The sequence below is a fragment of the Diplotaxodon limnothrissa genome, linkage group LG8, assembly GCF_057381915.1.
Source record: "Diplotaxodon limnothrissa isolate DT_005_m linkage group LG8, D_limnothrissa_male_GT1.1, whole genome shotgun sequence".
In the NCBI taxonomy this organism is placed as follows: domain Eukaryota; kingdom Metazoa; phylum Chordata; class Actinopteri; order Cichliformes; family Cichlidae; genus Diplotaxodon; species Diplotaxodon limnothrissa.
Genome location: NC_140603.1, coordinates 26,673,803 through 26,687,596, shown reverse-complemented (window position 1 = coordinate 26,687,596; position 13,794 = coordinate 26,673,803). Strand labels below are relative to the sequence as shown.

Here is a 13,794-nt window from a genome sequence, read left to right as displayed (position 1 = left end):
GCATTTTTGCTGTTGGTGCCTTATGGGGCATTTTTAATAGATTATCTGACAAATAATATGGAATACTGTGTGATTAAAAATCATCCACATTAGCTGGAAACTTAGCACTCCACCCTCTCATATAAATCTTTGGGATCGGTGACAGTGGCCAAAATGGTGATGCTGAGGTTTCAGCATACGGAGTCTAGAAAGCAGCGGGTGACATCATAATGGTAACACCTATCTTTTATATACAGTGTGTGATCAGAGCTAGTATTAAGTACAATGGAACATTTCTGATATTTGCTACAGTAACGATGAACTGTTAGATGACACATCAGAAACAGAGTGCAAAAACTCTTAAAATGCCAGTATAGTGAAATTTAAATAAAAGAAAAGGTCTCTGTGTTTTTCTTATTTATCTCCTGGATTTATGAAAACAGGTTTCTCATATTTTTGACAGCAAGAGACAAGAAGCTCACGTATCCTTTGACTCGATTCAAGATGCCAGATATTTTTTGCCATTCTTTGAAATGCATTTTTATCAGTGGTATTATTTATTTTATTTCATCCCAGGGTCACTAAACACATAAATGTGAGACTAACATTAAAATAAGTAGTAAGACGAGATGGCTACAGTCCAGTTGACTTCCAGCAAGAGTGCAACAGAGCATCTGCTGTACAGATGGCCTCAGGTGATCCAGCCCCACATGACCACAAAATCAACAGCACAACTCAACCAGCTCACCTCTGAGCCGTCTCACCACTAATTGATGCAATTACACTGTCAGCAGTAGGTGGAAATCCAACTAAACGGATTGTTTGGTCTTGTGTGGGGGAGGGGAAGAGGAGGAGATCCTCCCCCCTATTTTGGTAAGAGCACTAAAATGGTATCATCTGTTAAGGTAGCAAATATTTGATGTAAAGAAATACTAACTAAAGCTTGTTTGATACTAGATTTCGGGGGACTAATGCAGATTTTTGGCAAATTAATTATTCTGGCATCAATATGCATTGGTTGATGTATTTTCTCTTTTGTGTGTGTCAACAAAGGAAATTTAATATTCACTGTCTTTCAGCTCCGTCTGCCAAGTCCTGGGGGAAATATGTTTCTTTAGGTGCTTAGTGCTGTTTGGTGCTCAGCAGGTAGCAGAGGCATATTAAGATATCACAGGCCCCGGGGCCACAACTTTATCAAGGCTTCCCAGCCTCTTTCCCAAACACTTCTCAAGTGTTTCCCAAGTTGCGCAAACATCAGCAGGACTTATTTTTCATACATACAAATGCATCAACAGTCAGTCATGGCTGCAGTTTAATTATAGTTAACAAAGCATGCTTGTCTGTCCAGTCACGCCAAATAGTGATTAATGATGGATAACTATGCCAAATCTGCTGTCTGTATTGCTGTCCATGAATAATATTAGTTTATCTAATTATCAGTTACAATAAAATGTGTTTTCACCGAGTGTTTTTTGAGGTTACCTGCAATATTTTGATTTGATCACTGAATCCACTTGGACATTAAAGTCACGGCTACAGATGATGTTCAAATATCACTGTAGAAGTGGCGAGAAAATCTCAATATTGAGGTGAATTTAGAGCTGAGAGATTATGCGTGCCATGTAATCCAAAAGGTTTAACTCATTCCTATCAACTACCTTCAAAATACAAAGATAGCAATGTATGTTCTGTACAGTGCTAGGTTTATTAAGTCTTCAGTTTACAAAAAAATTACAATTTGTAAAAACAGTATAATTATACAGTGGTAGCTAAATTTGTATATATATGTGTCTATGAAGGGAATGCACTTAGGATCTGTTAGGAATTAAACTAAATATCATTGGTGCTAAGTGAGCGCTGGACGCTGTTCATTTACAAAAAAGAAAAAGGAGCCTCTGTCCAGTACGAATACATATACACTGAATGAATATTTTGAAAAAAGATCAGTACATTGTGGAAGAAAAACAGCAATTTAGTGGTACAGAATCTGTGCAAGCCTTTCGAGGAATATAAGAACGTCATTTTAAGTAAATCTTCTTCATCAAATGGGAATGTGGCCCTCTGTGAGTCCTAAAGTGAGCAGGCAAGTGTCTTCTCAGAAATCTTCTTTAAAACAAGTGTAGAAAAGCACTTAGTGAGGACTAACTGCTTCAAGGTTTCCTTAAATCTATAAGCTGTCTAAGGACAGCTGCAGAACAAAAACAATGTCAATACCGTTTCAGTTATTATGAGCAAATCCATTTCTCCGGACCCTCAGGCCGTGTGTAATTGTTGTTTTGTTGGCACAAATTGCTTTCCCATTAAAGAGGACCATTAAGCCTGGAAGCATCTGAGCAGTGTATAAATCTCTGGTGTATAAAGGCCACAGTGTGAACCGGTAGTTCATCTCTTCCTGTTCCTGTTGTGCTTCACCATCTTCTTCCTCTTCAGGATCATCTCATAGAGTTTCTCCAAGCCCAGCTGGAGCCCCTGACCGTCCACAGCGCTGCAGCTCTGCACGTGATACAGCGTGTACATGCTCAGTTCATGAACAGAGAGCAGCTTCTCCACCTCGCTCACAGACAAGGCCGAGTCCAGGTCCTGTTTGTTGGCGAGAATTAGCACCGGGACTCCCTGATTCTCTGACGTGCGGGTGATCTTATGGAGCTCCACTTTGGCCTCCTCCATTCGCTCCACCTCGGTGGAGTCCACCACAAACACCATCCCGTCTGTCCTGCGAGTGTAGGACTTCCAGAGCGGACGCAGCTTGTCCTGCCCACCCACATCCCAAATCTGGAAGTTTATTCCACGAGATGCCCCAACTGCCACTTTGATCTTCTCTGTGTTGAAGCCCTTGGTTGGGATTGTTTTGACAAACTCCTTGAGTTTGAGCCTGTAGAGCAGAGAGGTTTTTCCGGCCGAATCGAGGCCAATGACGACCACGTGTAGGCACTGGAAGCTTGGCAGGAACGGCGTGCTGGGAGCGATATCAGTCAGCTGGTTCCCCATGACTCCAGCCAGCAATTCACACCTACTTAGGTGAGGTGAAAGATTCCTGTTTTAATCCGTTCTCAGTGGATTGGCATTTGGTCCCTGTCCAAGATCAGATGGTGCTTGAGGCCTTATCAAAACACACACACACAGGCTGGGTTAACATTTAATTAAAAGACAATGGGTGTTTAAGGAATGTTTGCAAACCAAGCTGCACTTAAAATGTTTCGCTACTACCGAGATGCTTACTTTACAATAGCAGTGTGTGTGTCTTCGAAATTTTAGATTTCAAACTATAAATGTGCCACATTACAGAGCTAAACATCAGTTAACTGGTGTCTGAGGTAATGTAGTTTCTTATTTGCTAAGGGTTAATCCTCTTAAGATTGTTAAACCTGAAGGGCTTTTCCTGGGCCAGATTGATTTGAATGCAGCCGATGGATAACATGTATTCAGGGGGTCTCTCTGCTGACTGCCTATAAGGACTGCTTCAGCTGCACTAATCCGGTTGTTGTTGACATCCTGATACCCATCAAACAGCCGCTGTTTGGACTAAATAAAACCATTACATGTTTACAAGGGCAGGTTTTATCTTGTTTTTTTGTTTTTATTTTTTACTTTGACCTCCCCCCCCCAAAAAAAAATAATAATAATACAGTGTGCAAAGACTTTCTGTACTCAGCTTGCACAAGCATTGCCCTGTCATGTTTATTGACAGATGTTTTTATAACCTCGTTGTATGACTGTGTGTATATATGTGTGTCTGTGTGTGTGTATGAGGAATAATCCACCTTTTTCTCCAGTTTTCTCCCTCTCCTGCATGAAATCTCACTATCTACCTCATGTGACGACGTGTTTATCCTGATCGATATACCGCAAATAAATTTAAGAACTTCAACATCGTCTACCTATTGAGCTTGTAGGAATCCTGATATATTGGATTGATTGGATAGGATAGGAAAATAAAACATGCATGCAGTTTGCAGAGCCTGCACGAATCCCAGCATTGAAAACCGAGCCTGACCTCTCCTCTGCATATTTAAAAACCTTCCTACCTTTTTAGATGTTCGGTGAAATCATCATCCACAAGCGATAAACACGGCCATAGTTCACAACAAGCGATCTTCGTGTTCTCCTCCAGCAGCACTGAGAAGCTCCGGAGAGACTCGAGCGCACGGCACCTTAAGCCCGGTGACGTCACGGCCACCTGGAGGGTTGCTGCTCCGCGCCCCCTGCTGGTGCAGCAGTGAATTGCGTGCATTCGGGGTGTCATGACCAGCAAACACTGATGCATAATAACGTGCATATAAAAATTATTACAGTAAAACACCCCCCAGTGTTACTCTTTCTTCAAGTGTGAGCAAGTGAAAATGCATTCATAAAACATCTACACAAGAAGAACAAGTGTAATTTCAAATACACGAGTGAGTTTGACCACGTTCCTTTAGTCTTAAGAGGTTGTGAACATAGAGTGAATAAAATTCAATTCCTGGGTGTTATAACAGATGACAAAGTTTGCTGTAAATCTCACATTAAACATAACCAAAACATTTGAAATGGTCATTTGTGTGTCTGCAAAAAGTCTTGCATATGCTTTTCAGAATTTGTGGGCATGCATTTTACATGTATTATATGTTTTTTAATCTACCTGCCTCTTGTTAATGGGTCTCATTTGACAAAAAGAGGTCAGTGGAACAACCTGGTTAAATTAATGATTTCAAACAACTTGCTAGTTAACTAGCTCGAGAAATATCTTCACATGTATTGGTCTGATCCCCACCCCAGTAACAGTAGTACTGTTACAAAATACAATTGAGTATTTATTGGTTTTACTGGAATTTTCACACTTGCAGTGGTTCAGGTTAGACCATTAACTTACAGAGACTCCAGAGTGCCATAATATTTGCATGTCATACTACTGCGTGAAGTGTGTGCCCATAGAGTATCACTCTGCAATGATACTTTGGGTCCACCTTGTGTAGAGTCAATGACAGAGCAGGAGAAAAATATTGGTGACTTACTGTAGGTAGGGCGGACACTGGGTTTGGAAAGTGAAAAAAACATATATTTTTATTGTACATATTTAGACAATTTATACTTTTTAATTAACTCTAGTTAAAAACATGACAAAAAGCATACTCACTAAAACCAAAAGGATTCGGAGAACAGCAGATGAAATAACAATGATGGGTAAATAACTAAGTACGCCCTGTGATACAGTAGCTTGGACACATGACCCCGCATTTGACTCTAGAATATGTTGGTATACAGAGAAGTTCATGGTGGACTCACTGATGGTGCTCAGGTCCAATGGCTCCAAAACAAACCCAAGACATAACCCCTCCACCACCGTGCTGACAGTGGGTATGAGATCTTTGTGCCGATGTGCTGTGTTTGGTTTTGGTTCAACTCTGCACTCTGAATTGTAACCAAACATCTCCACTTCGGTCTCGTCTGTAAAAAGCACATTGTTCCTGAAGTCTTGTGGTTTTCTTCAAATGTAACTTTGCAAACCTAAGCTGTGCTGCAGTGTTGTTTTTTAAATCGATTTCTTCTAGAAACCCTTCCAGACCGGTCATACTTAATAAGTATGTCTCTAATTTTACTATCATACTTTTAACATGTTAACTGAGCCCTGCTGAGTCTGGGATGTAGCTCTTGGCACTTTTGCAGTTTCTCTGAATGCTGCGCGGTCTGAGCTTGGGATTAATTTCCTGGGATGTCCAGTCCTAGAAATATTGTCAGTTGTCCACAGTGTTTTCCACTTATGAATAATCTTTCTCACTATAGAATGATGGACTGACCTTATAATTCTCTCCAGGTTTGTAGGCAGCAACAATTGTCTTTCCTTAGTGCCATTGTGATAACACACACCTGATTGCTTCAGACCAGAAAACAGCCAAAACGTCTTCTTTTATAAAGCTGGTCACACTTGCTGATGATCAGTTAATCAAATGCATTTGATTAGCAGCACCCAGCTGCTACTGCTTCCCTCTCAGTTCCTATCAAAGCAGTAAAGGTTTCACAGGACTGCACAGAGCCATGTGACTGTCACATGACTGTCCAAGGACTATCACACAAGACCTTAAAACGAGATTGTAACTTTGGTTTATGCTTCTAAGTTTAGAAATTAAACATTATACCTGCATATTTTTCTGTATTAAAATTTTTAAGTTAGCGATATAAATATGCACTATAGTGTGACAATGGAAAGCTGACCTCAAGACAACCTGCTCACACCCTAGTGTTTAAAATATCATGAAGAAGCAATGAATGAGGGAAAAATGAAAACATATAATATGTAACATTAACCTTTACAGTTTAATAAAGTGCAAATGACCAACAATAAGGAGATCTATGGTCAACACAGTAGTACACACGTGGTCGCGTGCACACACACAAATTTAAAGACAATTTAAAATTGGTATGACTTCAAAATCATTTTTACATTTCACAAATTGTGCATTTTACACATATGCATGTTTGAAGCGTCAATATTTTTACATTATAACACTGTAGTGATTAATTTAAAGTCTTATTATGTGTTAAAACAACAGAGAGCAGTTATCGTGTATAAACTGCAGATTCAGTACACTGAAGTCATATTCTCACAGGATGTGGAATTGTTGAATTGGTGCCACAGTCAATATACTCAAAGGTCTCCACGGACAGCTGCTCCGTGTGCGAGAGATACGAAATATTCATTGTCATTCTGAAAAAAGAAAAAAACATCTTTGTTACATTTTCATATTTCACGTCTGTGCTAATTTTTTTTGACTTCGTTATAATTCTGGGTTTATTGATGGGCGTTCCCTTCAACTCTAGGAGCATTTTAGTGTCTTTTAGCTGTTACATCCAAACTGATTCTCTCATTGGCTTTGTTTTCAGCCACATCAGCCAAAAGAGCTGCAATAAACCCGCTGTGCTCTGCGTAGCCAGCAATAAACAGCTGACAGACAAAGCTAGCAACCAGCTCGTGAGTCTTTCCAAACAAATCAAACAAATCTAAGATGAAATAAAATCCCACCTGACCATCCTTTTTTTTTTTTTTTTTTTTTTAAGTTAACATGTTCTTTATTTCTTTTTTTTCTTTTTTTTTAAATCCCACCTGACCATCCTAAGAATCAGCTGATTATTTTTCTAGGGCACAAACTTTGGCATGCCTTCATTAAAATACCAAAATCCAGAGTGTCAAAATAGGACTATATAAGAAATTATTTTTGCACAGAAGGATCCAAAATGAAGATAAAAGGAAGAGTTTTCATTTTCTGCAGCTTGTTTTGAACAGCCACCCATCCCGTACAGTGACATGATCCTTTGCATTCACTTTTCAAAGGTTTCTGCAGTGAATTATCAGAAAACAGATAAATCACCCAGATTACCAATGCTTTTTGTCTGTTTCTGTACATCACAGACATTAAGTTGGTGCAGTTTTGCTGTTGAAACTGCGATATATCGCACGTTACTGATGCTCAAATGCTGAGCAAAAATGTGATTCCTGTGGATAGCTCTCGTTCTTATGAAGTGGTGAGGACTGAAAAATGCTCGAAAATATACTCATCAGCCACTTTTTAAGTACAAATGTTCAACTGCTCTTTGACCCAATATCACAGCAGCATTTAAGCATGTGAACATGGTTAAGATGACCTGCTGAAGTACACACTGAGCATCAGAATATAGAAGAAAGCTGCTTTAAGATGCTCCCTTATTCACAAGGCTTCTCACAGCAGGTAGCTCCATATGTTTTAAGTTGGCAGATTTCTTTTTTATGCCAAATCTCCCCAAAGGGATTTCTGTCTCTTCCCAGGATTAAACGGAGGATCTGTTACTCGGGTGAATTTGTAAACCACTACACTACGGAGCCACCAACATCTGAACAAATTGCTTTGAATGTTGGAGCCAGATGTTACTAGGATTTTTTTTTTTTAAATGAACATCTGTAAGGTTTACAGAGAATGGTTGAAAAATGAGAAAATATCAAGTGTGCAGCAGTTCTATAGATGAAAATGCCTTTTTACTGCCACACGTCAGAGACAAATGGTCAGACTGGAAGAGAGCTGTAATTCAAAATCATTCGTTAAAATCAACCAAGGTGTGCATGAAGGCACCTCTGACTGTGCAACAGACCACATATTGAAGCAGATGGGATACCACAGCAGCCCAAAAGGTGTGCTACCGAGCTACCCTGCTACCCAGTGTGGCACAATCCACACTGGAGTTTAACTGAGAACGGGAAACTGAGGCTACCATTCCCACCAAAATTGGACCACAGAGGAAAAACATTGCCTGGTCTGATGAGTTTCGGTTCCTGCTGTTACATTCACGTGGTAGAGTCACAATTTGGTGTAAACAACATGAAAGGATGAACGCATGGATCCATCCTGACTTATATCAACACAGTGGTGTAGAGGATAGTTTCTTGTTATACTTTGGGCCCCTTGGTAACAATCGAGCACCATTTAAATGCCTACATGAATATTGTTGCTGACCATGACCATGACTGTGACGAATGCTGTTTGGTTCCTTTTTTTAAGCAACTTAAAAACAACATGTACATGTAGTCAGTACAATCTATTTGAACTTTATTCTGTCCATCTATTTATGAAACTCAGGGTAGTACGCGAGGGGGCTGGAGCCCACCCCAGAATATCATAAGGTACACATCTGGACAATTCACCATTTTCTCACACAGCTAACAGACAAGCGCACAACCATTCACACCCACCGCCAGTTTCAAATCATAAATTAACCTAAACCCACGAATCTCCCCACACAGAAAGGTCCTGGTTAGCCGGTAGATTCAAACATAGGACATTCTTGCCACCACACCACTGTGCTACCTGTCTCTTAATTAGTCCAGTTAGCATCAAAGTTCTGAGCCACTGAAATCACTGAATGAGCACATTTCTCTCGAACGCATTTAAGGTAAAAAGCAGCTCCTCAATAGCAGCACTGTGACTGTCCTGTGGTTTAATTCCAAGTTCACTGAATTTCAAAGGAAAAACTGGACTTCCAGGAAGACCTTTCATGTCCTTCAGATTAAAAGATTCGACTTTGGCTTTGTGAAGAAAAATAATTTTGTGGTTGTGGTTTTTGTGCACAGCGGAAAAGTGAAGCTTTTAACATTGTGGGTTTAAAAAACTCAAAAGTGTCTCTGCCTCTTCCGCTGACAGAGGTTGACACTTACTGAAGCTCCAGAAATAAGGTGTGAATCTTGATGCTGCTTGACTTGCAGTAAGAGCTGAAAGACATGAACAAGTTGTGCTGAAGTCAGACATTTAAACAACAACAATGGACTCTAATAGTTTTTATCTTGAGATGTTTTTTGATGTTATGTGCTGAGAACAAAGATTTCTTTCTTACGCTATGCCTTCATCTTTAATATCCAGGCCAACTGAAATTACATTCTGTAAATTATATCAGAGGACACAGAGATAAGATGTTAAACACATGATAAATGCTGGATATCAACAGGACCTGTTATCCAGTCTGAAGCTTACAGATTTCAGTGATCTGGGCTCGATTGCGGTCATATTAGTGATCTTGTTCTTTCCCATGACTGTTTGACCAACCACAGCCTGAATGCTGAAGTCGACAATCTGAACTGAATAGTAGTTAGTGTTGGTGATGTTGATGAGATTCTGCAAAAGGAAAAAAATCCACAAGTCAAGTGCAACCGACACACCTGTGCATTATTAAAAAGTGTCTGGGAATTTTAAGTGCCCCACCATCTAAGTGGGGCAGTGACCTACTGTACCATCTGTCATGTGAATGCAACGCAAGTGCTTCTTTGTGGATAGTGTTTTGATAGAGGCAATAAAAAATGTGGCTGTAAAAATATGGCTTAACTCGTTTACAACTATGTATGAGGGACCTCCACTTGTTAACACACACTAGTTATGTTATGCTGCTTGTTTCCAACTAATTCTACATATTTTTATATAGAATCGGTCACCAAGAATTCAGAAATATTAATCCCAACTTCAAAACTGTCAGTCCCATTTTCTAATGTCCATTTTCAGAGATTAAAAAAAAGCATGCTTAGAGCCAATCAGGGTTTAGCATAGCTCCTGTAGCCATAGTCTAATGCAACCGATGGTGCAACAGCTATAATGGGAAGCAACGTCTGCAGGACATACATGAGTCATCAGTTAGAACTTGACGTTCATGTTATTTTAAAACATGTTACAAAGGTGAGTCATTTTCAGATATTTATTGACTCTCAAAATCCAGTTGCCTAATGTTTATCATGGCAGAAGGTTCAGAGGTCACCTCCTTCCTTTGTCCACAGATTTGCAGAGATGTGGGTAAAAGAGGGCAGAGACACTGCATGACAAATCCACAGTAATAGGAGGAAGTCTGTCATCAAAGCAGACAAGCATATATATACTGTAGTTTACTAGTTACACTTAATTAAGCTGGGCAGATATTCACAAACCCCAACTTACATTTTCTATTCAGTTCATTGAGGTTTGAAGGCATTTGTTTATGCTCAGCTCTCTTAAGCTCCTCCCACAACATTTCAGTCAGGTTGAGGACTTTGACTAGGCCACTGCGACACCTAAATGTTTTCTTTTTCATCTATTCTGCTGTAGATCTGCTGGTGTGTTTGGGATCATTGTCTTGTTGTGCGACTGAATTTGGCCCAAGTTGTGCATCTAGCAAAAGGACATTGTTCTAGGAGTCTTAAATCTTAACTCAAGACATGTTGCCATGTTCTGGTCACAGAGAATAGGTTTTCTCCTGGGAACAACTCATATTTTTCTAATTTACTGTCATGAACTTTAATATTTAACATGCTAACTGCAGTCTATAGAGTCTGAGATTTAGCTCTTGGATTTTTTTGGCAATTCCTGTTAGCATTGCACAGTCAAATGTGATGAATTTGCTGGGAAATAAACTTCTGGAATGATTGTAGATTGTAGCACTGCTCCAGGGCTGCAAACTGCCAAAACTGCACAGTGTCCTGTGAAAACATTGTTTTTTCACATGCCCATATTTAAAATTTAACTAAACTGACTTTGTGGTATCTCAAAAACAGTGATCAAGCCAGTCATCATTTGAATTATCGGACTATCTCTGATTAGCCTCACAACTGGGATGCTAATGCCCACCTAGAAACATTAAGTGCTGCCCAGATGTTTGGCTGCATACAGTGTTTTTTGGTTACTGTAACACCAAAACTACTGATGAGCAGAGTGATTTTCAAATTACTTACTGTGACGTCCATTTTAACTTCATCTGGGATGAAGTATACTGTGACTGATTGTACAGACACTGGGGTGAGGGTGACACTCCGTGGGAAGAGGAAAAAGAGGATCAGACAGCAAATAAGGAGACACAGGCCCATGGAGATGCAGACATGCAGCTTCCTGAAACAGGGATATGCAAAATTACATTTTAAATAGAGCAACAGTGCAAACCATAAACACAAAAATATTTCTAACTCGCTTGTTCAAAACTGTAAAAGCACCCCTCACACACACACATTCATGTACTGCTATACTCCTTACGTGCGTCTGGGTTTCAGCCTTACATCATTACACGGTATGACGGCAACGAGCTGGTCTTCTTGTCCTGCCAGTACAAGATGGAAATAAAGGTTTTGTTCTTACCACAGAAATGATGTGAAAGTATCTTAGCTGACACCAGCACATAGCCATGTTTTTAAGACTCCTTCAGTCAACTTGCTATTAAATGTGAAATGAAAGTAATTTGGAGAAGAAGAAGTAAACACTGTGTCAGTTTTTCACAACTGGTTCCTCTAGTTTTTATCATGCATGGGAAGCATTCAGCAGACAATGATGTCAAAGCCTTAAAACTCCAGTTAAAACAGTGGAAAATTGACAATAAAGACAGATAAAAGCAGATTTTTCTTCACAAAAAAAGGCCAACCTCTGGGGATTCGGCCAGTGCCACGGCATGTGGGGCAGTTGTCCCCTGTTGTGTTTTCATCCATGCTACCATATGGAGGAAAGTGCTTCATTCCTTTCACCTTCTCCATCTTTTTTGTTACATCAGGATCTCCTTTATTTTGCTACTGTGCCACCATAGCACTCCTGAAAGAAAACATCCAGTAAAGAGCATGTTAAAAGGGCAAAAACCACAGTTTATAACTCGCAGTAAACAGCAGTGACTGTTGCCCAGTCAGCTGTTACTCACCTCCCTCACAAACCTTGAAATGACCAATAAATGATGCTTATTACTGCAATACATGTTAGGATGTGAACAGAATCTACAGTGTGGGAGTGATCAGAACCTCCCTGAATTACTTTTATGTTTCCTGTCTCCGTTTTAAACAATGCTTTTTATGCTTATTTGTACTAGAGTAGCTTTTGAAGTTCAAAATCATTATACCAGGCCTTCCTGAAGACCCTCAATTCACATGACAAAACCAACTTTCAACTAACCTTTCTCTGATTGGTTGCCTCTAGTAAACAGATGGTGGTCAAGACTGACACTACACAGTCATAACATATAGATAGATAGATAGATAGATAGATAGATAGATAGATAGATAGATAGATAGATAGATAGATAGATAGATAGATAGATAGATAGATAGGAAGAAGTCAAGACATTTGAACTCAGATGACAGATGTTAAACTGGTTTGTTGTGTTTGGTTTGTGCTGTCCTGCGGAGGCACAAGTATGCAGGAAGTCTCCATAAAGCCACACTAAAACAACAGTGTGCTCTGTGTTTTAGAAACAGTTTGTACTCAGTCATAAGCTGAATATGAATTACAATTTTTGCCTTTAAATTACATATTTTAAACTTATTTCTATATGAAAATGCAAATAGCTTGTTCTATTACTCAGTATCCTGTGACTCTATAAACTTTAGATATAATCAACTAGATAAGTGAAGAAAATTATTTGAAATACAATAAAATGGTTTATTCAGTTTTCTGTGAGTGAAGATTACAAATTGTATCTGCTGTATATGAAAGACTGATCGTTACTGTGCAAGGCTTGAGTGTAAACAAGTATTTAAACACTAATTAAGAAATAAACGACTGAAAGTATTACTCCTAAACGTAATGGATGATTCTGAAGTCTAAAATTATTAAATGTATTATTAATTTAACAAAATCACAATTTTATATGCAATACAAATTAAGTTAAAAACCTCATCCTCTGCAAACTCACCTCACAGCTCACAATAAGTCCAAATATCATTCAGGATGAGCACATTGACGCTGCTAGCTCCTTTATGATTCAGCTTTTTCAGAAGCTACATTAAGACCGTGGTGCAGCTGCTTCATATACACACAATGTACTGAGTGCAACACTTCCTTGTCTTTTTATGTGTCACTCATTTCCTGATCACATGTGCTATTATCCAGCCCTACTATCATACCATAAGCTACTCAACTGGGTGTTGACACAATAATTTGCATATCAGCTAACGTGAACTATCTTTAACGTTGTGTCGTGCCATGGTCGTTACTCACGACCGAATTTGTTTCCCCTGCGTCGGGAGCGCGCACTGGGCACGGAGACCGGATCCAGCTCCAAACAACTAGACGTGGAATAGTGACGTTTTACTTTTGTGAAACACATTACCGTTCAGTTTGTGGGTTACAACAGGAAATGATTTACATTTCTTGTTCTCACGTGGTTTCGGATTATCTCAAACCGAGGACGTTTTGCCCAATAAGAGGATAATCACGTGTAAACTCGATTCATATAAACTTTAATACTCAATATAACACTTCTTCAACAAGCAAACTGACGTCCTGTAAAAATGTCATTTGCCCTGATTGTTGTACATCTCCAAAAGTTGTCTGCTGGAAACAAAAATACACCTTTCTGAGTACAAACAACTCCCTATTTTCGTCTAGT

At 39.4% G+C, this 13,794-nt stretch overlaps 2 protein-coding genes across 3 annotated transcripts; both read right to left on the bottom strand.

Annotated features, from left to right (window-relative positions):
- Positions 1-2,361: 2,361 nt before the first annotated feature.
- On the bottom strand, positions 2,362-3,492 carry arl4d (ADP-ribosylation factor-like 4D). Of its 2 annotated transcripts, XM_085361015.1 has the most exons (2): positions 3,345-3,492; positions 2,362-2,992 (listed from the first exon to the last, which is right to left on the bottom strand). In XM_085361015.1, the coding sequence occupies exons 1-2, from the start codon at positions 3,395-3,397 to the stop codon at positions 2,362-2,364; spliced, it is 684 nt and encodes a 227-aa protein (XP_085217141.1). In that variant the 5' UTR covers positions 3,398-3,492. The 2 variants fall into 2 exon arrangements, with proteins under 2 accessions (XP_085217141.1, XP_085217140.1); XM_085361014.1 differs by lacking the exon at positions 3,345-3,492 and having other exon boundaries at positions 2,362-2,967.
- Positions 3,493-4,058: 566 nt separating this feature from the next.
- On the bottom strand, positions 4,059-13,209 carry tmem106a (transmembrane protein 106A). Its single transcript, XM_085360283.1, has 9 exons — positions 13,099-13,209; positions 11,845-12,008; positions 11,463-11,526; positions 11,168-11,321; positions 9,450-9,590; positions 9,313-9,356; positions 9,137-9,190; positions 6,562-6,661; positions 4,059-4,181 (listed from the first exon to the last, which is right to left on the bottom strand). Exons 2-9 carry the CDS (start codon positions 11,951-11,953, stop codon positions 4,059-4,061), a joined length of 789 nt encoding a protein of 262 aa, XP_085216409.1. The 5' UTR covers positions 11,954-12,008; positions 13,099-13,209.
- Between the last annotated feature and the right edge of the window lie 585 nt (positions 13,210-13,794).